Genomic DNA, 27944 nt, shown 5'->3' on the forward strand with positions numbered 1-27944 from the left:
TTATTCATTCGTTCACTGACTAAATATTTTTTGAGCACACACTATGTGCCAGGCACTGGTTTAGGGACTGAGGATAAAGAAGTCCCTTATGGATGGACATTAAGGTTGTTTCTAACATTTTGCTATTACAAACATTAACAAAATGACCAACCCTATATAGGCATCCCAGTTCACAAATGAGAGTTTTTATTTGGCATTGATTCATGCAAGCGGAATTTCTAGGTTAAAGGGCTCAGTGACATTTCTAATACATGTGTCTCAGGTTCAATTAGGATAGTGTTAAATGTGGCAGGTAAATTTGTGATAAAAAAAAAAAACCCAAAGATATTTAACAAATGTGGAAATCACCCATTAAAATGCTCTATTGGAAGCTGTAGGACTGCCCCTACATTTTCCCTTTGCTATGTGAATATAGTCATGTCCATATCCTACTCATTCCTCAAAGTCCAGCTCAAACACCCCCTCCTTCAGGAAGCCTTCCATAGACCCCAATCGGACGTGAACTCTCTTGAGTATGGTCCTTATCACATATAACTTCATATCATAAATATATTATTTACTAGACTTTCACTTTTTTTTCCTAAAAGGAATGGAGTGTCTTTAATTCATCCTGCATCCTCCCTCAAACACCATGCTCGATGTTTATGTAATTAAACAGAAGTGAAACCAACAATCTCAGGAATGAGGAGCCTGCACAATGGCCAGATGGTGTTTGTGCACCATCAGTGTGACATATGCTTCCCATAGCTCACAAGGCTCTGCAGAAATTGCCTACTTCTCCGATTCTTTCTCGTATCTCTCTTCTTCCTTATATGCTCCAGCCACACCAGTCTTTTCTCTGGTCTTTGAACACACTAAGTCTGTTCCCATCTCCAGGCCTTTGTTCCTGGCATTGCTGCTGCCTGGAGTGCTCTACCTGCTGATGTCTGCTGGTTGCTTCTTTTTCTTCAAGACCTGGCTCAATTTGCATCTCCTTAAAGAGGCCTTTTTGACCATCTATTTGATATTAGGTTCCCAACTCCACTAACTTTCCATCATCATTACCTTAATTCTCTGCATAGCATTTATCTCTTTCTGAAATTAACATGTTCATTTGCTTGCACTAGAATGCAAGCTCCATGAGAGGAGGCACTTTGCCTGTTTTGTTCAATGCTGTTGTACCCTCAGTGACTACAATACAGCCTGTAGTACTAAGGATGCTTTTAGCTGAAAGTAACAGGACACTAGACTGGAAGTGTCACAAACTGTAAGGGTTTATTTTTCTCACCTGAAAGGGAATTCAGAGGTAGGCAGTACCAGGGTTGGTTCAACAGTTCAATGCTCTCTGGATTCTGGATTGGCTGTTCCCTCACGGTTGTGATATGGCTGCCAAGGACCAAAGCATCACAAGAAAACACTCCTCTCAGGAAGAAAGAGGGCCGAGGTCTCCCCCCCCACCTCATTTTATTAAGGTGGAAAACTTCCCCAGAATCCCTCCTCTCACACTCACCTCTTATATCACATTGGCCCAAACTGAGCGGGAGTCTAGACCATCCTACTAGTAAAGGAGAGTGAGATTATCATGTCTTTTTTTTTTCGCCAGTCAAGATTCATCACCCTGGATCTTCCCTAAACCCTGTGGCTCTGCCCTATAGGAGAAACAAATCTGGGCTCTCTTAGCAAGGAAAAAGGGTTATGGCATTGTGGAGGTAAACAGTGGAGGGTATGAGTTCGCGTTGATCCCCCTTCATGCAGCAATTAATACATTTTACATACACACGTGCTGCAAAGCCAAGATTCATGATACAATGTTTCTGCTTTTAGAGGACTTCCAGGTCCCAAACCCCCTAGGACCTTCCATCTGTGCTTCACTGGGACTAATGTGATGGCTGCTGAAATAGGCTTGCTGCTAAGAGGCGTGGCCTTTCCTGGAAACCATCCATTCTCCCCTTATTTCCGTAACAGTCCTCTATGGAGGTGTGACTCTGATCTTCGAAGTTGGGAAAAGTGAAGAAAGCACCCTATGAGCAGTGGTAGGAATCCTCTTAGAAGGGCTGCTTGGTTCCCCAGATTATGAGCTATTTTCAAACTCTCAGCAAATGCAATAACCAGATAGAAAACTGCCCCATCAGTGGAGCATCTCACTTTGTTTGCACTGGGGGGGCGGGTTTCAGCGTCATCAATACTTCAATACTTCAAGTATCCTCATCCTTACTTCTGTCTTAAGCATATTTGATTTACACCTAGTTAGATGTTTTTTGATCCTTGGAAAAAACAACTTCTTGGAAGCTGAGGAGGATAAGGCAAGGAGCGGGAAATGGAGAGGAGGTTGCAGGGCACATGTAAAAGCTCCTAGAAGATGGGTAAGTCCTCCAAACCCCGGCCGATGGCCTTCCCAGTGCCACCGCACCCCACCCCTGGTGCACAGTCGCTGCTGAACTAGACCATCTGCCCCAGGCAAAGACCCCACCACCGAGCTCTCCCCCGCCCGGGCCAGGGGTGTGCCACAGCAACTTCCCTCTAACCCTAACCCTCCAGCGGCTTGTCCCTGTGAGGTGGACCCGCTGGGCAAGAAAACAGTGTGGGCGGAGAGGGGGACCCAGGAGAGCCGCTCGGGCCAGAAAACCGCTCTCCCTCCTTCGACATCCGCGCGACCGTTCCGGGCGGAGCACACAAAAGGCGGCAGCTACACGTTGTCTCCCTGCCCCTCGCCGCCTGGGCCCTGGGGGCTTGCAGGGTGGGGGGACGTGAGAGTCCCCCAGCCCTCCCGCCGGCACTGCAGCGTCTACGGCGGGAGAGGAGCACTGGGGTAGGGTACGCCCCGCTCTTGGAGACATTTCATCACTCTCCCCTGCACCCCGCACCCCCTGCGCCCCACACACGCGAAAAAAGCAGCAGCCAGATCTCCCCTCCCGGATGCGGCGGCACCAGCGACATCAGCCGCAGGCGGAGCCCAAGCGGTTGCCACTTCCCCCCTCTTCCCTCGTGACCCTCGCCCCCTCCTCCCGTTGTCCCTCCCTACACCGTTCCCCGCCAGACACACCCTCCTTCCTCGACTGCTGGCGATCAGAGCTCGGGCTCTCTAGGGGAGGGAGCTGCCGCCGCCGCCGCTGCCGAAGCCTTGGGGCAGGACAGTGAGCGAGCAAAGCGAGCGAGGAAAGGAGGGAAGGGGGGAGGAGCGGCGGGCGGGAGGGAGGAGTCGCGGGAGCCGCCGCGCCGCCGCCGCCGCCGAGCTTGCGATGTGGCCGGCCAGCCGGCGTGTAAACAGAGGGAGCAGCAGAGACCGCGGCCGCGCCAGCCCGGGGCAGTGAGCACGCCCGCCGAGACCTGCCCGCCGCCGCTGCCATGGCCGAAGTGCGCAAATTCACCAAGCGGCTCAGCAAGCCCGGCACGGCGGCTGAGCTCCGGCAGAGCGTGTCGGAGGCCGTGCGGGGCTCTGTGGTGCTGGTGAGTGGCTGGGGACGGGGCGTCCCGGGGGACGCGCTCCAGGCGGGAGCGATGCGGTGGCTTCCCGTGCGTAGGGGCCGAGGCAGGAACGGCACTGGGGCGACCGCCCGGTGCATTGTGCGCTCTTTCTCTGTTCCAGTAAGTTTTCGCACCGGCAGCCTCTTTGCCGGGGTCCGAGTCCCAGGCACCCGCTGACAGCGATCAGGCTGCCCGGCGCGGCGGAGGCGTGCGCCGGGATACAAGCCGAGGGGCAAACCTGGGCTCGGACCGACCGCTGCGGGGAAGGCGGGGGCTTCGACCCTGGGCCGGGGCCGGGGGCGTGAACTAGAGAGCGCATCTCGCGCTGCCCTGGATCTCGGGCACAAAGAGCCGGGGGCGAGGGCACAACAAGATCCCGATCCCCTCCTGCCGGCACCTGAAGCAGCCTAGGCGGAAGGATGCGATGAGCGTTTGCACATTCACACTCGCGCGCGCACACACACCGTGTACACAAAAAAGAACCCCACCCAAAAAGCCCCGGGCGCCCAAGCTCCGGCGGGCGGTGAGAAGAGAGGAAGAAGAGCGACTTCCTCCTGCTACTGGGGAGAGAGAGGGTGGTGATGTGTGTTGAAGGGGTGCTGCTGCTGCCGCTGAGGGAGGGGACTGGAAACAACGGGGTTCCGCTGGCGAGTGGGCGCGGGGTCGGACGCCGCAGGGAGAAGGTGACCCCTGGGACACGCGAGCGCTCCAGAGGCAAAGGGATGGGGTCTTGGGGATTTGGGGGCAGATCGGTGTGACCGTCCAGGGATGGAGGACCTGTGTTCAGAGCCCCACCGCTGAGGGCTGGGGGATGGGGAGTCGAAAGCGCGCCGATCCCCCTGGGAACCCTCCCAGCGCACCCTCAGCCTCATCCGGGTTGCCTGACTCTGGAGGAAAGTGGACGGGTGCTAAGGGCCACTTGCCCCTTCTGTTTTCAAGACCGTCGTTGCCAATTTCCTGGATTAGTGAACAAACCCCCAAAAAGCAATTGGACTGCTTATTTAGTGTTTGTTTTGTTACTTTGTTTATTTGGGGTGTGTGTGTTTGTTTTTATCTCTCTCCATTCCCTCTACCTTACAGCCTGTCGTTTGCTGTGTTTAAATTTTACTGTTTAAGAAAGGGCTCTTTTTGTTAAAACAACTTGTCATCGGAGAGAAACTTCACAGCTTTTCCTTGTAATATTTCTGTTCTTGTAGAATCAGCAGTAAAACCAACATTAAAGGGAGGCTAGGGGCCTGATCCCAACAATGGAGAAAGTTGACATTAGTGGGTGTTCTGGAAGAGGATCAAAGGTAAAATATATACCTTTGAGATAAAGATCTGATCCCTAATAGCTACAACTGTGCAAAGCCAAGTGACTTTAAAGAAATCTCTTTATCATGGCTGGACCCTTGAAGTTTAATCCTGCTGTTTAGTGGAGCAAAACCCAGACCTTTAATGTTGTTTTAATGGACTTGGCTCCTTGTGTGTTTCACTCTGATTTTGGAGTGTGGACCTATTGAGGTCAGATTGGAACCTCGTTTGTCATCACAGCCAGTTAAGAGAGGCAGGCCCGCTGTGTGCAGGGCATTTACACCAGAGACCTCATTTTGGGTGATTGTTAACAAGTGATTCAATCTGCCTAGCGCAGGGAACACTTTCCTAAATTCAGGTAAAAAGAAAACCTTCCTTAAGCAACGGGCGGCTGGCGCTCTACCACATCATGTGAAGGGTGAACAGATGGTCTCAAGAGAATAAATGGAACTCAGCAAACCTCTGCTGGGATTTGAACAGCATTTGACCTGCCGCCCTTAGCAGCAGAAAGCTAACATTAGCATTCTTTCCCAGTTCTCTAGGTTTTCAAAAAGATTGTGCACAGCACAGGTGCAGAGGCTCCTTTCTAACCATTGATTCTGTGGCAAAGCTGGAAAAACTGTTACTGCGAGGTGACTCTTCCAGGAGATATTGCCAGTGGCTGTGGTTCCCTTAGCCTAGCTTACTTGAGACCAAGGGTACTGATTTTTAGTGTGTACACCAGGCAATGCAGAAGAATGGTATTTACTCATTACAGATTCTAGTAATCAAAGTCAATATCTGTTGAGTCTCTGCTATGTACAAGACATAGTGCTAGATGCCCTGTAACTATAAGGGAATGTGGATGACTTTGTTCATTTGTTTTCATTAGTTCCAATCTGGGTGGGAGGGGGGCAGGGGGAGTGTGTATGTGTGTGTGTGTGTGTGTGTGTGTGTGTGTGTGTAGAACACCCAGATTATGCACAAAAATCAATTTTGGATTCTTCATATGCCTTAGTGAGTGCTATTAGTAAGCAGTTCAATTTTAAAAAATAAGGAAACAGTCTTAAATGGAGTATATGCGCCTAAATGACTTTCTCTTAGCCCCTGCTTTTCTGACACAAAGAGCTGTTAACCAAAGTTAGTAAAGCCATGGGTGGCTGGAGAGTGAGGGGACCACGTTGCAGCTGCCACCGTAACTTCCGATTCTTTTCTGATTTAAGCCCCAAGTGTTTATTAAGGGACAGCTGAGGTAGAATTTACACTTGCCACTATAATCCCAAGATACTCATGCAGCAAGTCAAGCTTTCCTCTGGTATATCTCTCATTAGAGGCTGAAAAACCCACCAAGCTGAACAAACAGACAGTATTTCCTGTTTAGGTTTTTTTTTTTTTTTAGGGTTTTACACCCTTGTTGGCACGTTGCTAAACATCATTCAGTTTTGCTCACTGTTCGAAAAATTCAGAAGGCCTGGACTATATATAGCATGTCATTATATATTCAAACCTTCATTCAGTTATCAGTACTTCCGTGAATCTATTAACTACATAATGTAACAGACAGAGAAGAAGGCTATTTCGATGCTGCATTTTCCTGTAAGTTCAGCATTTTGATAAAGGTCAGTTTTAACCCAGGGAAAGGGATAATTACAGAATCACCAGTGACAGATTTCTCCAGAGGGACTAGGGGAGGAATATTATAACCTGAGAGTGTATGTGATTAACACGGAAGTGTTTACATATACACATTTAATGGCATTTTTGTTATACTTCAGGCTATAGCTATTTGTGCCTCAGAAGGAACAAGAGTACGCACTTGATAAACCTGTTGTATTATGGCTGCCCTTATGAGGGGCCACTGTGTCAGCCTGGGAAAGTCGCCTAGTAAGTGTTTCAGTACTGTTTGCTGCTGAGTATACCCTCAATTCCTTGTGCACCAAAGGATCAGGAAAGAGTTGCTAGATATTACGGTTGTAGCCCCTTGAGGCAGGGAAATGCATGCGGGTCCCCTGGCTGGCACCGGCCAGATTCCATTCAATAGAGAAAGGCTCTCCAGAAGCTGAGAATGGCTGAAAAGCATCTGCAGCTGTTGTCTGCCCTCACCCGCCACACACAGCTACCTTTGCATGGAACGTTTATGTTCATATTTATGAAAGCACAAGAAACGAGGCAGCGCTTCTGCCCCCTCGTCCCAGGGGAATTTGTGGAAAGTATTTAGTACAGGACAGAACCCACATCTTCATCTGTAGGGAGATGAGAATTTACCTTGTGGAATAAAGCCAGTTACAACTTGAGCTTCTTGACCAAGCCTTTCTAGTTCAGAGAATTAGTTCAGCTCTCGATGAATGGAAAGTCGGGAAAGCTAACCAGAGTGTTGGCGCCTAATAAAATAGTCTCACTACTCCTCTGTTTGTTGGCTTCTGTGGGTTAGGAGGGCCCAGAGCAAGCCGCCCCTTGAGGATTTGTTCAAAAGACCAGTGCAGTTTGCTGTGGAACCAGAGAGGCTTCCTTGCCGAACCCTCGTTTAAACACCAAATAGTAGGATTTGTTTTCTAAGACTGACATGTTAAAAAATCCTCTGGATTGAGTCTTTTCCTATTCTAATCATCAGTTAGCCGTCTTTCTTTAAACTTTTATTGCTTTATTAAATAATAAGTGCATGTTTATCGTAAAAAAGTTAGAAAAACAGAAAAGTGAGAATAATCACCACCATCTCATTACCCAGAGGGAACTGTTAATATTCTAATGTATATACTTTGAGACGTGCTCTCTCTCTATATATATATATGTGAAAATATATGGATTGAAAGAAATATATCATATATAAACGTCTGAATAATTTTCTTTGCTTATCGACATCTTATGAGTATTTCTTCATGTCACTAAATATAAATACATAATCATGTTTAATGACTACCAAAAAATCCATTATGAGTTACCATAGATAATCATCCTTTTATTGTTTGATGTTTTGATAGTTTCTAATTTTATACTTTTATAAATTTGAGCTGTCCAGTATAGTAGCTACTGGCCACATGTGGCTATTTACTTTTCAATTTAAATTAGTTAAAAATAATCAGTTCCTAAATGTCACTTGCTACATACAGTTCAGGTGCTCAATAGTTGTGTGTGGCTGGTGGCTACCATATTGGACAGTATGGATAGACAGCATTTCCATCATTGCAGAAAGCTTTCTTGGAGTGCTGGTCTAAACATTTGGATGAACATGTTTGAGAAGGCATATTCAAACTTGCTAGATTGTCCCCTTAGGATAAATTTCTAGCCATGGAATTGCTTGCTCAAAGATTATATGCATTTTTAGTACTAAAAATTCCTCTTAAACATACTGTTAAAATGCTCTGGATAAAGTTGTTCCAGCTTACCCTTTCACCAAGCAAAGTATGAGGACGTTCATTTCCCCTCCCTCAGGCCAATGCTGCTTAGCAATATTTTTTCAGCTTTTCAGTCTGATAGGAAATACATCATATATTGCTGTTTTAATGTGCATTTTTTGATTACTCTTGAAGCTGAACAGTTTTTCAATGTGTTGATTGGCCATTCACATTTCTTCTTTTGAGGATTTGAGTGAACCTTCTCTTACAGACTTGTTTCCTTGTTTGTGATTCTTGCAGTAACGGTCTCCACCCTCCAAGATTCTTTTTTGCTAAGTCTGGGGTGGGGCCAGGCACCTGTAGTCTTTAACACCATGTCAGGTGATTCTGATGTGCACAAAAATGTCCCCTACACACACCCTGACAAATGATTATTTAGCTTCTCCTCTAACACCCACTACCTGTTAGAGGACTATGTTAGAAAAGATTCTTGAGCTGAAATTTACTCTCTCTAAGTTCCGTCATGGACTAGATCTAGCTCTGCTGTTTGGAGCCACACAGAATATGTTTTCTTTCTCTTTCACATAACAACCCTTCAAATATTTGGAGACAGCCCACCATGTTGTTTTAAAATTCACTCTTCACAAGGCCAAAGAGCCTTCATTTCTTTCCTTCATTTCTCACATGACTTGGTTTCAAGATTCTTCACATCATGGTCATCCTGTTCGGGCTCTTTTCCAAGTTTTCAATGTCCTACTTAAAATGAGCACAGGCTCGAGAGTCAGGCCTGGTCTTGAATCTGACCTCTGTCACCTGCTTGCATTGTGAAATGGGGCAAGTAACCTGATCTCATTTTCCTCGTCTGTGAAATGGGGATAAATAGTAGCACCTCCTCTGTGGAGTTCTTGTAAGGAGTAAAGGTAACATATGGAAAGTTTCTGATGTATAAGTGATTCATAAAGGTTAAAAGAAGAGAGATCAGTTGGAAAAAACCTAGTATTCTAGAAAGGTCTACCATAGACTGTAATGGGGGGGGGAAGAGAGGGGTCAGTGTTTCTTACCTATTGTGGATGTGAGCCAAGAAGTCAAGGCTACATATTCATGTCTTCTTGGTGTCTCAAGCAGTGGCTGGATTGCAGTGGGTACTCAGTATGTGTTTTGTGGGAAATACACTGGCAACAATGTGTAGATGGACTCAGTGTTTGGAGAAGAGCCTGGAGGCCAGGAAAGTCGTTAAAATATAGTTATATCCTTCAAGAGAGATAACAAAGGCTACAACTGAGGCAATGAGAATGGAAGTAAGGGGGAAAATGTAAGAGACAGCTCAGTGATAAAATCAACATTATTTGGTGATTCTTGAAGGGGGAGGGGAAGTGGGGAGGCGGGGAGGAAGAGAGAGAGGAAGAGAGGAGGTGGAGTCAAGAAGAATTTGAGGTTTCTCAGCTTGGGTAAACAGGAGGAAAAGCATGTTTGGTAAGAAGGGAAGAGAAAATAAAGTGAACAATCTGTATTTGAAAGAGTTGTCAGGACAAAGCCAGGTTTCAGTTAAGCAAGGTGGTGGAGAGAACATTCTAGGGAAAGGCTGAGCATTGTTGTGTTGGCAAAAGAATGGGGTTCTTGAGGGTAGAGAGGAAAGTGTTGTAAGTGGGGTCAGGAAGAGCCAGGAAAAGGCCATGGCTGAGCGGACATAGATGAGATTGTAGGCTAGATTAGCTGATTGAAGAGGTTTGCACCTTTGGGGGTAATTAGGGAAGTAGGAGGCTGGGCAGGGAGAAATGATCTGGAGGCCAGCCCCAGACTTCCAGTTAGAATGGTGATGGCAAGTTAGTTCATCCCCTGGGCAGATCTCACTCCCAGGGGCTGAGCAGCAGCTGTCCTAGCAGAGTAGTGGGCCTGAGGGGCTGAGAAGCCTCCTTCTGAGGTGCCTAAAGAGGCTAATGGGATAGTTCCTGCCCTTAAGCGACTCACAAACCGCAAAGAAAGATTAGATGGATGCAGATAACTGAAACAGAGAAGATAAAACATAGGTAGGAGACTAGTTGGTCCCTCCCGCCTTCTATCTCTTTGGCTGGTTAGTTATATCATCTCTGCTCACTCCCCCCACACCCCTCCCCACCCCACTCTGCCATCACCTTTGGCACTTTTTTGTGATCCTTAATGTTTTTCAAGACTTTGGTCCTTTTTTGGTCCTTTCTGGGTTCAACAAGGTTTAAATAGGCCTTTACTAGTGAACATTGTTAATCTCTATGGCATCTTTCACATTTATTTGACTACAGACCCCCCTTGCCCTGCCCTTTTTCTTAAAGCTCTTTAATCTTTTTTTGTGGCTGGCCAGTATAGAGATCGAACTCTTGACCTTGGTGTTATCAGCACCACAGAAATTCTTACATAGTGTGCGCGTGTAACTCATCTTGGCATCCCCTTATTTAACCTCTGTGGACTGTAAGAAGTGGTTGCTGCCTTCCAAAATTCCTGCGTTCCACTTCAGGAACCACCCTTGCTTGCTGGTTGCAATTCAGTTCAGGGGAGTAATTCACCTACCTGATTTTGCTTTCTCCTGAGATGTAGAATTGTCAGCAAGGCATGTTGAAAATTTATTAGTTTTCAAAAAATTTTATTTAACACGGAAGGGGAGGCCAGAAACCACAAGAGGGAGAAGAAGCTGGAGCTATTTCTCCTTTGCTGTAAATCCTGACAGTACTTTAGAGTACATTTCTCTTTGGCATTAGATCTCTTGGTTTCCTTTAGCTTTTGTCAGGAGTGCAGAGGAGTTGGTGGGTAACATTAGCCTGTCGTTTATATAAATGTAGAGCCCAATGCCTTTTTGATTCTTTGGAGGGCCCCACCCTGAAGGCTTTCAGAGCAGAAACTGGAGTGGGGCAAAGGGACAGTTTCATTTTGCCTGTAAGTTTGTGCTTGTTAGAGCAGAGTGGTTAAGAGTGTGGGCCCCAGAAGCACACTGCCCAAGTTCAAAGTTCAGCTCTACTTACTGGCTGGGTGACCTCGGGCCAATTATTTAACCATCCTGGGCCTTGGTAGCCCCCTCATGGTCTGGTCGAAAGGCTTAAAAGGAACACTTAGAGCAGGGTTTGGCACATGGTAAGCACTGATGACTGTTGGCTCTCAATATCACTCCCAGGCTTTATGGTGGGCAAGACAAGTCTTTTGTGTATGTGTTACAAGTCAACAGCCAGAAAAGTAAACTGGCAAAAGAGAAGCAGGTACCTTTGCTTTTTTTTTTTTTTTTTTTAAACCTTGCTTTTTTATTTCCTTGCTCCAAATCATGTCCCAAAGGGTGAGCCTCATGGCTGAGCCAAGAATAAGTTGACAGATCACTTTCAAATTATGTTTTTGGTAATATCCATTCCCAGTCTGACTTAGTCAAAATGAAAAGCCCCGTTGACATGAGTTAGGACTCTGGGTTTTTGGCAATTCCTGCCTTTGGACCAGTCTGATGAGTGAGTGGGAAGCCTGGTCCTCGGGTAGGAGAAGCACCCTGTCCTCTGCCTGGGGGGAAGGTTCTCCAGCCTGGGGAGCCTGAGTGCATGGCCTTCGGTGTGGTTTCTGCAAAGGATGAACAGAGGAGAATTGGCCTCTGTAAGCTTTCCTGTCCCTCTCAAAACTTTATTGATATCCCTTTCACTCATTAATCCTCACTTTTAAAAAGCAAATGAATATTGAAATTTAAATGCCTTTTTAAAAACTTATTTTGGAAACATGTATTTTAGTGGAAAATTTTAAAGCTTAAAGGTCTCCTAAGAAATTAATATCCTTTTATATTTGGCTATTATAGTTTTGTGGTAGCAGGAAAAGTTCTATTAAGCATTGTGTAGATCTCTGTTCCCAGCAGCGTCGATATGGTGGAAAAGGGGCCAACTGTTCCAGCTCCACGTGGTTTATCTATTGTCTGTGCACAACCTCGCACAGTCGTGCCTAAATCTGCTATTAATGATTTCCTGCAATTCTTCTCCACTTTATTTTTATTGCCTATTGAGTTTATTGTTCACGGGAAGTTATGTGTTTTTGCCTTTCTTGACAGCTTGTGTTGGATTGTATGTTTCAAACTGCTGAGAAATGTTTGAAGATATTCTGATACTTCAGCTTTCCCATCATATTCCTTCTCCTAATGACTGGAGATATTTCACTGGGTGAGATTTAACTAAGAAGTCAAATGTTCTTCCAAGTCTCTGAGACAGAACATCTTTATGTGAAGTGTTTCAGTGGTGTGTCAGAAAGCCGGGGAATTCATTTATACAAGATATTTTTTAAACGATAAGACCTAGTATTCTTATAGCTCCAACCTGTTGTGGCTGTTATGTCTATGAGCTCGTATGTCTACAGGTCACTATTAAACACATACCATATCATCGCCTCTCTTTTATAATTGGGGAAACAGAGGCATGGTTTCAAGTGAGGCAGGATGTAGGTCATCCATATTTTCTAAACGACAAAACAGGTAAGGAACTCCAGGTGTCTCGATTTCTTTGGGTAATCATGTAATAAAATTCTAGTGTCTATGCCAGGTTCCACAATAAAACAAGTGGATGAAGCTCCTTCTGTGTGGTTTTGGTAATGATCTCTTTCTATTGGGAAACAGTGTTTATTTCTAAACAAGCTTAGGTCTCTTCGGTGGGAAAGTAGGAGGTGAGGATGGAAACAAAACAAAACAGAACAAAACAAAACAAAAAGAGGGGTGGGGTTGTTATTGAGAAATGTGGGCAAGATCAGTATAGATTTTTCCTTGCCAAAGTAAGCTTAAGCATTTTGAGAACTTTTTGCAATTGGCCATTCCTCCTTTCTTTGCTGTTTGAATAACTAGATGGAAAAAAAATTTCCAGAACACTGGCTCTGCAGAGGTACCTGGGATCATTTTCATGGAACTGTTTTTATGATTTTTTTTCAAGTGGGTTAATGCTGTCCAAAAATAACAACCTATATATTTCTTTCCATGTCTTTTATATCAGTAGTTTAGTTTTCCCTCTTGAGAAACTGCCAGTTTTATGCCTTGCAGGGCCTGTTGTCACAGTGTTCATGGTATGAATGGAAGAGTGCTGTCGGCACGGCCCATTTATTTTCATAGGTTAACAAGTTCCTAATGCTTCGGTGCATTAAATGGTTTCCTAGAGACCTGAAGGAGGAATGCCACCTTCTAAGGTGCCTACCTTACCACCAAGAAATAGCTTAAGTCCATGAGAGCTCTGAATCAGCTGTTGCATAAATTGAAGGAAGTTGTTATTTGAAAGCTCACAGAGGCCAATAGCTGCTGTTGTGTGTAGGAGAGTGTTTAGGACATACTCTATTGCTTGTGGAGCAAAGAAGGCTCTCCCTGCTAACTCGACCCCGGGGAGACTTGCTCCTCCACTATAGTGGCCGATGGGACTGCTTGCAGAGGAACTCGGCCTCTGTCTGTCACTTCCAAACGGTCTGGCCAAATTCTCATCAGGAGAGTCAGAAGAGAATTCTGCAAGGCTTATTGCTTCAATTCCGTAATAGCAAACCCAGCTCCCTCTCCCTGCCTCCCTCCCTCCAGCCTCTGCTTGTAGCTGGAGCTGCTCTGACTTCCACGGTCAGCTCAGCACTTACCCAGGCTGAGACATCAGGGGACTCTCACACTCAGAGCTCAGGTTCTCAGCCTCCAGACTATAAGCTGCTGGTTCTGCCATCTGTCTTTAAAATCCGTTTCTAGTCACTAGGTTTTGGTCTTCTTCCTTGTCCCCTTGTGTCATTGTCCCAGTCACTGTTTCCCTGTCCTGACCCCCCAGCCCATCTGTATCTAATCCTCTGCTTCTGTTTTCTGGCTAGTGGCCCAGTTCCTCTAGGAGTGAGTTCTGGTCTTGTTGCTGGGCCTCCTGAGGAGGGATGCCCTACCCTTGCCATGACCATATTACAGCTTGAGCTCAGCACAGGGCGACTGTGGACTGAGGGGTGAGTGTCTCTGCCTCCGAGGAGGCAGAGTGATCAGGTCCACCAAGTGGCCCTGCTGAGGTCTGGACTAGACACAGGGTGTGTTAGTTTCCATTTGCTGCGGTAGCAAATTGCAACAAACTTCATGTCTTAAAACAACACAGACTGATTATAGTTCTAGAGGTCAGAAGCCCGAAATGCATGCGTTTCACTGGGTTAAAGCCATGGTGTCAGCCAGGCCTCACTCCTTCCAGAGGCCCTAGGGCAGAACCCCATTACCTTGCCTTTTCCAGGTTGTAGAGGCTGCCCACATCTTTTGGCTCATGGCCCCTTCCTCCATCCTCAAGCCAGCAATGGCTGGCTCTCTCACGTCATATCACTCGGACACTGCTCCTGTCATCATGTCTCCTTCTCTGACTTTGACTCTCCTGCCTCCCTCTTTCTCTTGTGATTGCATTGGTCCCACCCAGAGAATCCAGGATTATATTCCCCATCTCAGAATCCTTAATTGAATCACATCCGTAAAATCCCCTTAGTCATGTAAAGTAGAATATTCACAGGTTCCAGGGATTAAGATGTGGACATCTTTGGGAAACCATTGTGTTCTGCCTGCCACGCAAGGCATCGCTAGAGGTTGAGGAATGGTGGGATCCTGGGGTCAGACGGCGTCCCCACATGGACCCTGGTATTACAGTGGAGGAGGAACAAGGATCTGATAGACTGGCAAACTGAGCCAGGTGCAGAAGTTTTCACAGAATGTGAGAGAGGAAGTACAATCTCTTTTGAGAATTTTGGCTGAAAGCAAGGCTTGCAGTCTGCAATTTCAATTCGGATGTTTTCTTAAATTCTTCATAAGTAAATTTTTTTTCCCCACACAGGACTCCCTTAGTCTGGAGTTTTTGTAGTGGGCACTGCTTTCAGACTTGAGGTGTTTCAGGATACAAGTTGGCCAGACATTTAGTAGGGACTTAGCCAGCTGAGGCCTATGGAATTTTCCACCCTCGGCTAAAGAAAAGAGTAAAGAGGTAGGGGAGTGTGTATGTGTTTCAAAGAGAAAGGTATGGTTTCACATCACAGAGAATAACTCTTTGGCTGACAAGTCCCAAGATGCCTCTCGTATGTCCTGTGTCAGATGCTTCACCCAGCCTGAAGGTCAAGTTAGACCGGGCATGGTTCTCCTGCACTTTAAGGTAATCACTGGATTGCTTCCCAGAAATGGGTTTCTAAAACATATGGTTAGAGAAGCAGAGGGAAGGACTGGAAAATCTCTCTGAATTCCTTCTGGTTCTTGGATGATTTCAGTTGAGACAGAATTTGAAACTTCCTCTCTCTACCAAATCCACTCACTCCCACCTCAGAGACACACGTCACAAGAGCTTCCTGGCTGATCACATTGGCACCAGCCATCCTCACGGTGGCCACTAAAATATCCATGATGACCTGATGGCACAGAGCTTTACTGCCCTGAAGAAGCTCTCCATCATAGATGTGGATTGCGTTTTCTATTTTTACATCAATTCTAATCGGCCATGGCCATATTTCTCCCAGGCCCAGCCTGTCTTGGGTAACTGACCTGGCTGTAATGCCTTGAAAATCATTATGTGAAAGGCTGGGGAAAGCCCCAGATTTTGTTTCAAAATCTGTAGAGACAAAATATACATAAACCGTCTTCACTTTCTCCTGTCCCATTTTTTCCCCTTTTTCCACACAATAGGAAAACAGTTTCATTTATCCTCATAAGCCATCTCAAAAATTCAGATGTTTTCACTGGAATTATGTAAGATTTTTCTTGTATATTTATGTATGACTAACATCCACTAATTTTTAAATGTGAAAGGGTTTTAATGGTAGTCCTATTTAAGTCTTCTTTAGACAGTGGTCTTCATTTCTACAAATAAGGGTTCTTTCCCTTCAACCTGGCTTATTTTATTGTGTTTTGTTCTGTGGATTTACAACTCCTTGTTTTGGAGCTTTTATTTTTCTACTGGCCCTCAGCTGAACTTCATGGCTTGTGGGTAGCATGCATTAGATCAATGAGCTTCCTGACAGGGTTGATGCCTTAAAACCCTGGAACATCTGGGACTGTGCTATATATAGCAGAAGGAGCTAGAAAGCAAGTGTGTTGTTGGAGAGCGAGCTAGAGAGAGAGAGAAAGGTATGCTGAACTGTGGAAGATAGCTGCCTTGGCTGAGGGAAAAGATGGATACTTTGATTGGTTCCTGCTAAAATCCCAAGGGAAATGCTTTTAGAACTGTTGCTTGAATTGAAGAGAAGCAGGGAATCTATTTCCATTGATTTCTTTTTAATGGATTAAATCTACTTAGGGGCAAGGTAGTGGGGAGAATGGCAGAAGGCAAGACAAGGGCTTAATCTGAGCTAACCGAAGGATAAAGAAAGTTAAGACGAAAGGATGAGATCTTTTTCTGCATTGCAATACAGCAAGAAACCAGAGATTAAAATATTAACAGTATTTACTGAGAGTAGCAGTGTATGTTAGATGCAGACAGGAAGAAATCAAACCCTTTAGAAACTGTACTAGGTAAATGAAACAGTTTTGTCTGGGACCAAAGGGGTGAGTAGACATTATTCAGGGGCTGCAGGCAGTGCACACTGTCAACTTACAGAATTCAAGACTCCACATCAATTCGTTAAGGAATTTAGAAAATACTTGCATGCAGTTCTCTGCTGTATGTCATAGTTGGAACCCAGTTCTCCAACTTAGACGGAGGTTGGAGACGCGTGGCCACCAGACGTGTATAGAGGCCAAATTTCTTTTGGGAGCTGAGTGTGGAGGGAGTCAGGTGCCAGGCCTGCCTGCCCTCCCTTCCTCCATTCTAGCCTCTGCCAGGGCAGCAAACCCTGCTTGACAGGAATGGTAGCAATGGAGGCTGCCCCTCTGAGCCCTTATGACTCTCTGAGAATGGCCCCCACTGGGGCTGGCCTCCTCTTGCTATGTCCCCTCCCTTCCCCTTTCCACCTTCTGCTACCCCCTAACTGTTCTCTGCTCATTCTGATTGTGCTCAACTGCTGCTCCTGGTGTTCACCTCTGCAGCGTCACCTTCCAGGAGAATCTGTGCGTCTGGCTCACTGATCCAGCCCCAGTACCAGTGCTCCCCCGTAGCCAGCACCTTCCACCATCCTCTGGGAAATGTCAGTTCTACTGTGGACACTCGCCTGCTCTCCCCTTCTCATCTTCTCACCTCTTCTTGCCCTCTTTCTTCTGTTTGACCAAAAGTGTTCTCTGTGGGACAGTCATCCCTGTGTTTATTTTTTTTTTAACCTTTAACCATCTAAGGATGGAAAATTCCTAATGCCTGAGCTAGCGATGTCTGGGTGCCTTTTCTGGAAATCCAGTGGCCTGGGTGCCAAGGAAATGTTGTAGAGCTATGCATCTGGCAAGGTTATCCCCTAAAATGTCCTGGCTTTGGATTTTGTTCCAACTGAAAGAAGGGGGGGTTCTATCTGTGAAATTATGGAATTAGAATGAAGAGTTTAAGAAATGATATAATTACAGCTACAGAGCCCAGTTTACATGACTTTGTTTTTTCTGCTGGGTTTCATGGAGAAAGAGTGGCCTTTGGCTTAGGAGACCTTTCAAAAGTGAAATCCTTTTTCTTGAGAGATGAATGAAGTTCCTGCAGTGCAGTATAATTGAGGATTTTGCTTTGTTGGAGCAATTACTTGGCAGAGGCCAGGTACATTTCAGAGTAACCCAAGTGGGTCTCATGGGGGAGCAGGAGCATCCGCCCAGTTGTTACTAGGTGGAGTTGAGTAGGGGTACCCCACCGTCATGTTTCTTGCCCCTCCCTGGAGAAATAATTTGGTCAAGGGTTTGTCCACATGTCCCTAGCCACGCTGAACCATCACTGGTCTTCAAACACACTCTTGTACTTTCCTACCTCCATACCTTTGCACATGCTGACTCCTCATCCTGAAATGCCCTTCCAAACCCTTCCCTGCTGAAGACAATTCTGTCTACACAACTTAGGTCAAATGGCCATTTTCTATTCCAGGAATGGATCGCTCCTTCTGTAGTTGTATAACCTCCTACCAGTTGTATTGGTTTCCCATGGCTGCCATAACAAGTTACCACAAACTGGGTGGCTTAAAACAATAAATTTATTCTCTCATAGTTCTCTAGGCCAGAAGTCCAAAGTCAGTATCACTGGACCTCATTCCCTCAGGAGACTTTAGGAAAGGATCCCTTCCTTGCCTCTCCTGGCTCTGGTAGCTGCCAGCATTCCTTGGCTTGTGGCCACATCACTCCAGTCTCTCCTCTGTGGTCACATTGTTTTTTCCTCTTTGGTCTGTGTCAAATCTCCCTCTGTCTCTTTCTTATAAGAACACTTGTGATGGCATTTAGGGCCCACCCTGATAATCCAGGATGTTTTCCTCATCTGATAATCCTTAATTTAATCATATCAGTAAAGACCCTTTTGCCATAAGTTAATGTTTGCAGGTTCCAGGGATTAGGATGGGGGCATATTTGGGGGGACCATTTTTCAGCCTGCCATGTTAGTTCTTTGGTTTTAGAGAGGATTGATTTCATTCTGCCTCATAACTATAGTTGTTGACAGCTTCTCTTGTCCATTAGGATGCAAATGGTTTAAGGAGCTGGCAAGAGAAAGCTAATGCATAGTAGTCAGTGACAGAAGGGCCCAGCAATTCCACTGACAATCTGTGGTACCTTGGACAGACTATTTAACTTCCTTGTGTTCATTTGTAAAATGGAAATAATAACCAGCCTCGATGGGCCTTGCAGAATTCTTTATAATAGCAAAAGAAAAAAAAACTTCTAAATGTTCGAAAGTAAGGGATTGGGCAAATATATATCCATAAACCAGAAAACCATGCAGTTGTTAAAATGCCATGTGTATTTATTTATTATTGATATGGGGAAAGGTTTATGTTATGAAACAGCATGCAATATACTTCGTAAAATAATGCATATGTGATATATGTGGATTTACTTAATCACTGTGTCTCAGTTTTGTCATCTGCAAAATGTAGATAATGAAAGTACTGACTTCACAGGGTTACTGCAAAGATTGAGTAAAATAATACAGTAAAGCATTTAGAACAATGCCTGGCACATAGGGAAGCACTGAATAAATGTAACTATTATTATTATTATTATATTCAAAAAAAATTCTCAAAGGGGGTTTGTGTGTTTATAATGTATGCATGTATATAATGTGTGTGTATAATATCAAGAATGCCCATCTCTGGATGGTGGGATTGAGTAAATTTTATTCTTGCTTTATATTTTCTGTTTTTAAAACGTTATTTATTTATTTAACATTGACCATTAGTATTTTTATAATCAGGAAAAGTGGAGTCCAAGACAAGAACCATACTTTCAGGGTTGCTATATTTATGTGGCATATATGACAAGTAGTATCTATATAGTAATTAGCTATTATTTTTAAGATAATTTCTCCTATAATCCTGCAGCTCCTTGCCCAGTGCTTTGCACATCTCAGACTCTCTGTCTGTTGAATTAATAAAATTAGGATACTCCAGAAATTAGAGACTTCAATACCCATTTGCTTTTAATTCCTGTCTTCTTAAGTATTCCCTGAACTTTAATCATAATGTGTTTTCTAAAAAGTGAAGTATTGAAAGATATGTGTATATGTAAATATATATATATGCCTGTACATCTACATATATCCATAATATTTCATATTATCTTTATAATTTTTGACAGGCAGAAATACCCTGAATTTTCTGAAATGTAAGTTAAACTAGCTTCCATCTTTCTTGCATGTGAAATGTGACTCAGTTTGTTGATACTGGAGTCATCCTTTGCTCCCATTAATAAGATTAATCACTAGAGGGACTTAAATTTTAAGTAAAGCTAATTAATAGGTTATATGCATTGATATTGCAAGAATCTCTGGTTGCTATTTTCCTGACTTTAAACATGCTGTATCTTTGTTTATTTAAAATAGTCTTTAGACTTCTTGTGGATTTAAAAACAAATGGATAAGAGAATTACTGATGAATTAGGTGCTTTGAAATGGAAGGTTTTGCCTCTTAACATTTAAAACAAATAGATTATGGTGCACCTCTTAGTAATAAGCAGGGTCTCTTTTCCCCTCTGTACTGTGTGTCTTTTCTTTTCTATCAGCATGTACATCTTTGAGTTCATTTCTTTCTTCTTGCTTCTGTTCTTCTGTCTTCTCTCCACTACATCTTTCACTTTTTTTCTTTCCAACTCCCAATTTGATTATAATATAAAACTGATATATAAAAATGATTTGTTATATTTAAACTGAGTTTGGGATATTTCCTCTTCCTAACTTAAAGAGGAGGAGGAGGGAAGGATGAATAGGCTGAGCACAAAGGTATTTAAGGGCAATGAAACTACTCTGTATGATACTAGAATGGTGGATACATTTGTCCACACCCATAGAATGTACAAGACCAACAGCGAACCCTCATGTACACTGTGGACTCTGGGTGATGATGATGTGTCAGTGTAGGTTCTTCGATTGTAACAAATGTTGCACTCTGGTGGGGGATGTTGATGATGGGGGAGGCTGTGGGTGTGGAGGGGAGGGCAGGTGGTATATGGAAACTAAACTCACTATTTTCTGCTCAGTTTTGCTCTGAACCTAAAACCATTCTAAAAAATAAAGTCTATTTAAAAACGTAAGATGCCTGCAATATTTTATTTTTCTTTTTGTTAAAAAAAAAATAAACCAAATGTAGTTCATTTGCGTTTATGTGGATCTTTAATTTTTCTGCTTGCCAATGGTCCTAAATAGTTCCTCCAAATTTATTTTTGGCCTATCCTTTGTAGTTTGGAAGGTTGCATTCCCAGCTCTCTTGCCGACTTGTTTGGCATAATTATAAAGACTAACTAGCTAATGTGGATTGAACATTTTGAAGGCTTTGGATGAAAGGTGCTAGGTAAAGCAAAGCAATTTTATTGTTAGAGTGGGGGATTATAAGTCAAGTTTGAAGGCCTACTCCTCGCTGTGTGACTGTGGAGGCAACACACCCATGAATTTGGTATGTGAACTATTGAAATGGTGAAGAGGTACCTGCTGATCATAGTCAGGCTTTTAGTACAGCTGTGTTTGCTCAATGAAGACCATGTGCAAATCAAATAATTTAGCATATGCCATGGGAATCTGACTTTTAAAAGAACTTTATTGGAATCCTTTAGCAAAGCAAAGAATCTTTTTGTAATGCAAATGACCACCCACTAATTTATATCTTTTGTGAGGGAGGATTTTGTAAGGTAGGATTTAAGTTTTTGTAACAGCCCAACACTCCTATGCCATTTAAAATCAGATTGTTTCAGTGCCTGGGAGAGAAGAATCACTCTGAGAAGTTGTGTTAATTCCTCAGACCTGAAGAAGGCATTTAGTCAATTATTGTTTCTGGGAACTAAATAATACCCTTGTCACCTGAAAGATTTAAAATAGCCTTTGTAAGTGGCTCCTTAGTTTCTGAGAGAACATGACTCATTCCTTCATTGTAACCTGGAAGAAATCCAAGTGTCAGAAGAAACAGGGAAATTGACTTAAGTTATACTACTAAACATCAGTACTAGTGGTCTTAAATATTAGGAAACCAATCGGATATAGGGGAAAAGTTAATGGTTGGAGCCATTATATTAGGTTGTGGCTGAAAGGGTGAAGGTTGAACTGGCAGTCCTTTCTAGAATATTCCTTGGGGAAATTCTTGCTGGTAGCATTAAGTGTCTTGAGTTCTGGTTGTACTCTGTGTACCATAGGTTGTCTTACTCTTTTGTCCAGGGAGCCTACCTCCTACCTTCCACCCCCTGCATTTCGGACTGCTCCATGCTTACACATGGCCCCATGTTTTTTCTTCTAGCTTTACTTAGGGTTGCTTCCCCCTCGAGCAGCCTTTGGATCCATCTTCTGCGCATGACCAGTGAAAGGCAACTAAGTGTATTAGACTTAATTGCATTTGTGCTGGGAGATAGACCGCATTCCTGTACCTCTTAAAACTCATGTTCTTGACAATATAAAGTGGGGGTGTGGAAGGTGAGGTTCTCCAAATCTGGGTTAGCCTTTGCCTTTTGTTGACCTCATTGGATGCCAGTTAATGGAAAAATATGATCAGGGTTCACCCTATGGAATCATTGCTTAATATTGTAGATGACTCATTGGAATTAGTATGTTAGAAAATCACTTCCAGATGTATAAAAGAAACTTTTCCAAAAGGAAGAAATAAACTCTGGATTAGTTTATATTTTTTTAAAAATGATCTTAGAACCCAAATCAAATCTCTTTGTACGTGTTTAGTCAACATATATTTGGAGTTCTAAGTAGTATGAACTTGTTTTCTTACTTTTAGACTGACATCTGCGGCAGTAGGGGGCTGCATTCAGTCTGCCTCCCCATCCCATATCAACTTCTGCCGTCTTCTCACAATGATGAATGGTCTGGAAACCTTACCTACTCCTTCAGGCTCCAGCCTCATTCCTTATTGTTACTAGCAAACATTTATTGAGCATTCCTATGTGAAGGCACTTTGCTAGATACTGTGAAGGATGGAAGAAATAGCTCATTGGAGAGCAGCAGAAGTTTGAATAGTAGAGCAAAGTGACTGAGAATGTGAGCTCTGGTGTCAGCATCTGTTTTGAAATGCCACTTTCTGGCTGTGGAATATTGGGAAAGTTACTTAACCTTTCTAGGTCTCAGTTTCTTTTTTTATAAAATGGAGGAATGGTGGTATTCTGTATTAGTCTGTTTCTGTTGCTTATAACAAAAAACCTGGAACTGGGTGATTTGTAAGAAAACAAAATTTATTGCTTACAGTTTCAAAGGCTGGGAAGTCGAAAGACCAGGGAACACATCTGGTGAGGGTCTTCTTTGGTGGTGGCCTTACAGCAATGCAGGGGTCTCACATGGCAGAAATGGCAGAGCAGAAAGATATTCTCATGTGCTCTCCTTTTAAAGCCCTCAGAACCACGCCCCTGACTTCCATTATTAATCCATTCACTATGGCACGGTCCTGCAATCCAATCACCTCTTCAAGGTCCCACCTTTCAATTATTGTAATAGGATTTTCCACCCACTCAGTACTGTCACAGTGGGGGCCAAGTTTCCAATACCTGGAACTTTGGGGGACACAATTTAAGCTTCAGTGAGTTTGGGGGGACATTCAATCCACAGCAGTAGGTTTGAGCCCTAAAGGAGATAATCCATGGTAAACACTTAGCTATTATTATTCCTCTAATATGACTGTGTGTAGTTTGTGTGTGAAGGAGGAACATGAGACATAAGTTCTAGACTGACACTCTCAGAAGTAACCACAGTGTCTGATTTTTGGAATTCTCTTTAAGTTTATTTCACTCCTGCAGAGAATTCACTGGCTTCTTGTATTCAATGAATTTTTTGCTGAGCCCTATTAAAAGAGGTAATGTGTTGTCATCTCCTTGGAAGCACCAGATAACAGATTCTATAGCTCCTGCAATAGTCAGAAGGAAAGTATTCATAAGTAGAATGGCTTGGAGCTCTTGCAAAAGCCAAGTCTGTTCTAATAAGGTGTTTTTGGTAAATAAAATCTTATGTTTTGCATTCTACTTATTTTTCACTGTTTACCTGTTATCAGGTTGTTTGAACAGTTTTCTACTGAATGTGTATTCTCCTCCTAGATCGCAAATGTAACATCAGTAAATGTGTTTCTATACTAGAACGTGATAACATATCTAAACTTGAAAACTCATCGGAAGAGGGAAAGATCATAACTATTACTGTTCCATACAGATTTATATCTCTACTCTTTTTGAACAGTTAAAAATGTTTAGAAATTTGTGAAATTGCTGCAGAAACTCATATAGTAGTGAAGAGCATGCACTCCAGAGTTAAACAGCCCTGGCTCTGAGTGCTGACCATATGAGTTTCCTATTGCTGCATAGCAAATTACCACAAATTTAGCAGCTTACAATAACACACACTTATTATTTCACAGTTTCTCCGGGTCAAGAATGGGCAGGGTTCACCTGGATTCTCTGCTCACAGGTGTTAGCAGTACTGTTCTCATCCGGAGGCTCAGGGGCCTTTTCCAAGCTCATTTAAGTTGGCACAATTCAGTTCCTTGTGGTTGTAGAACTGGTTCCATTTTCTTGCTGGCTGGCAGCTGGTGGTCGCTTTCAGCTCCTTAGAGGATACCCTCAGGTCCTAGCCAGGTGGGCCTCTCATCACATGACAGTTTACTGCTTCAAAGCCAGCAGGCGAATCTCTCTCCATGGGATGGGCCCAGCCATTCTTCTAGAGATCACCTGATTAGGTCTGGCCCACTCTGGATAATCTCCCTTTTGATTAACTCAAGGTCAATTGATTAAGCAACCTAATCAGGGCAGTGATATCTTATGCTATCCACAGGTCCCACTTACATTTAAGAGGAGGGTAGACCAGGGGACAGGAATCTGAGGGGGCATCTTAGAATTCTGCCTACTATACTGACCATATCACTCACTTGGGCAAGTTGCTTACCCTCTCAATCTGTTTTCCCATTGATAAAATGTGAGTAATGATACTATTCTCTACCTCATAAGGTTATTGCTAGAATTACATGAGATAACACACGTAAAGCATTTAGCACAGCACCTGGTGTGTAGTGGGCTTTCAGTAAATGTTAGAATCAAGGTAGGGAAGAGCTACTTTTCTTCCCTCCTACTTTTTCCTTCATCCTCCCCCCCACCCCTGATGAAATGGCTTTGTAGGTGGAACATGTGATCATATGCTGAAGAAGTTGAGGATTTTTCTAATGATTTAAGTTAAATACAAAAAAAAAAGGATTTCCTGAGCATAAAGGATATTTAACACTGAAACGTCTAAGCCATTTGCCTTAGCATGTCTAGGTGAAGGCCTTTCTAGAGATTTGATTCTTTGCTAACTGAATGCAGGTACAGTACTCAGTTCATGGTCTCCCCTGACCTGGGGTTTGAGGTGTGTTTCCTAGGTAAGGTAAAGGTTTCAGATATTTGTCTACTTTCAAAAAGAACAGTTCAGTAGGTCAGTGATCTATAATTGGCAATACCTTGGAATGACAAATCAGTAGTTTGTAGAGCAAGAGATATCAATTTATAGAACCTGCACTGAGTTTTTAACCTTCAGCCTAAAGATATTCAGCAGTTCAGCCTTAAAATAGACCTGAAATCTACACTTAATTTATATGAGTTACTGAGACACAGCCATTTCAGGGGTTTTGAGTGTGGTTCCAGGGCCATCGCTAGAGGAAGAAAAGAATATGTGTTGCTTCTTCTTGTTGTCTGTAGAAATTGATCATATTTTAGTAATACTTAGAAAATAAACTCCCACATGACAAATAGTTGTTTAGAAGCCCCATTTTGCAGGTGGGAGTGTTTAGAGTGAGAGTGAGGAAGGGAGAGAGGTTAAGGGAAAAGAAACAAAGGGCAGAGGGATAAGAAAAGGAATGCCTGCAATTCACAAACAGGGAATCACTTCTGGAGAGTTTGATTCTTCATGATGGAACTGAACTTGGGTGTCACATTTCACAATAATTACTTTCCACTCCATTCAGTAGTCATCAATCTGCATGTTTATCTTCCATGTGAGAAGTTTGGGAGATTGAGTGGGTAATTAAGAACCAGCCAGGAAAAAGGAAGGTGGTAGAGCTGGGGAACCTTCTAAGCCCGTAAGATCTCATGTCCACACCACCCTGCCCACCCCCACTGGGCTCACTACCACACCCAGTCTGGGTTCCTTTTCTGTGACTCTCCCAAGTACACAAGTGTCCTACAGCATGGGCTGCCTAAGGAGGAGCCAAGCTGGGGGAGGAGTCATGAATTGTAACTTCCCTGAGAAGACCTCAGTTCTTGCTCCTTTACCCGCAGAAGGGCAAAAAGGTGAGCTATAAGACTTCCCTTTCCCATCTACACTTTACGCTGTTTGCTTGCTCCCTAAAAATTTTACTTGTACCTTCTTTAAAAAAAAAAAAAGTTGATTAAAAACTTTTCACGTCAGAGGGCACTATCAAGAGATTGAAAAGGCAACCCGCACAAAGGGCAAAAATATTTGCAAAGCATATGTCCAATAAGGGATTATTATTGAGAATATATAAAGAGCTCCTACAACTCAACAATGACAACAAAAAACCTGATTTAAAGACAGGCAAAGGACTTGAGTAGACATTTCTCTGAAGAGGATAAACAAATGGCCAATAAACGCATGAAGATGCTAAACATGGTTAGTTGTTACGGAATGTAAACCCAAACCACAGTGAGATACGACCTCACACCTACCAGGTGTGAAATCCTACCAGGATTGTTGTTATCCAAAAAACTGGAAAATAATAAGTGTTGGGGAAGATGTGGAGAAACTAGAGTGCTTGTGCGTTGCTGGTGCAAATGGAAAATGGTGCAACTGCTGTGAAAAACAGTTTGGTGGTTCCTCAAAATGTTAAGTGTAGAATTGCCATATCATCCAGCAATTCCCCTTCTAGGTGGAATTGGGAACTTCTCCCCAAAAGAACTGAAAGCAGGGACTCAAACAGATACACACCGATGTTCACAGCAGTATTCATTATTCACAATAGCCAAAAGGTGGAAACAACCAAAATGTCCATCAGCAGATGAATTTTAAAAAGTGGTTTATCCATACACTGGAATATTAAAAGGAATAAAATTCTGACCCATGCTACAACATTGATGAACCTTAGAAACATTATGCGAAGTGCAATAAGCCAGGCACAGAAGGACACGTTTTGTATGATTCCACTTATATGAGGTTAAGAATAGGCAAATACACAGAGACAGAAAATAGATTAGAGGTTACCAAGGACTGGAGGGAAAAGAGAGTGGGGAGTTAGTATTTAATGGGTACAGAGTTTCTGTTTGGGGTAATGAAAATTTGTTTGCAGAACAGTGTGAATGTACTTATTAATGCCATTGAAGTGTACACTTAAAATGGTTAAAATAGTACATTTTGTATTTTACCACAGTAAGAAACCCCCCCCCCCCCCCCAAAAAAGTTGATTTTATGCTTTTGGATTATAACAGCAATACTCGTATGTGCTAGAAAATTCTGGGGGAAAACAGAAAAGGAAAAAGAAGAAGAAATCACCTAGAATTCTACCACTCAGAATACATAAACTTTTAATGCCTTAATTTAAAGATATTTCCTTTTAACTACCCGGCCCTTGTCAGTAAAAGTGACAGTCACTTTCTACCACTTCCTGTATAGATGGTACAATGGCACCTACTTATTCCCCAGTGAAATTTCGGTGTCTTGATCCACAAACAGAAAAGAAAGAAAAATGGCCTCTGAGTAGGAAAAACAGAGTTGCATCCATCCTCAGCAGCGTGGTGGCTCTCAGGCCAGGGCCACATCATGGGGCAGTTGCTGGGACGAGCACAAGACTTGGGGTCAGCAGGCCTCATGTGAAAAGATGTAATAAGCCTTTAAAGCCTTTGGTCATTCTCATGCTACACACTGAGCCCTGGAGCAGCATCACGTTTAGCTGACACTGATTCAAGTCCTGGGTATACCGAATGTGGTTCTTGCTTTAAGACATGGGGAGGGGCTCTTATCTCTTGCGTCCACTCTCAGCTGTTCTGTCCACTGACTGCCCCCAGGGCCTTCCGAAAGGAGCTCTGGCCAGGGATCCCTGAGAGAGAAAGAAAGATGCTGGAGCTTTGCAAAGAGGCTGCCTTTGCCTGTTTGCCTGGTGAGCCTCCTGCTTATGTTTACAAGAAAGCAGAGGCATGCCCCTGACTGGCCAGAGGCTGCACCTCCCACAGTCGGTGCCAGTGCGTTCCTGGATTCCCGAAACTCTCACTGGGCTAGGCCTGCATCGAGCAATGCAGAGCCCTCAGAGAAACCTCCCAATGGCCAGAGGAAAGAGGAACAGGCTCAATGGTTTAGCAAGGGATGGGTGACCGATACAGAAAGCTATTAAGCACTTCAATAGGTTCTGCTTTGAATTCTGGAAAGAGATCTATTTGTTTTCTCGCTTGGAAGCGGGATATTATTTAAACGCAGA

At 43.7% G+C, this 27944-nt stretch overlaps 1 protein-coding gene across 1 annotated transcript in view; it reads left to right on the forward strand.

The window, feature by feature from the left end:
- Positions 1–3324: 3324 nt before the first annotated feature.
- DOCK11 (dedicator of cytokinesis 11) overlaps positions 3325–27944 on the forward strand; it is a 169029-nt gene continuing 144409 nt past the window's right edge. Inside the window, exon 1 of the mRNA XM_063084253.1 lies at positions 3325–3426. Within this exon, the coding sequence (XP_062940323.1) occupies positions 3325–3426 (102 nt within the window). The remainder of the gene's footprint in view (positions 3427–27944) is intronic.

This window comes from Cynocephalus volans, chromosome X (genome assembly GCF_027409185.1).
Source record: "Cynocephalus volans isolate mCynVol1 chromosome X, mCynVol1.pri, whole genome shotgun sequence".
NCBI lineage: Eukaryota > Metazoa > Chordata > Mammalia > Dermoptera > Cynocephalidae > Cynocephalus > Cynocephalus volans.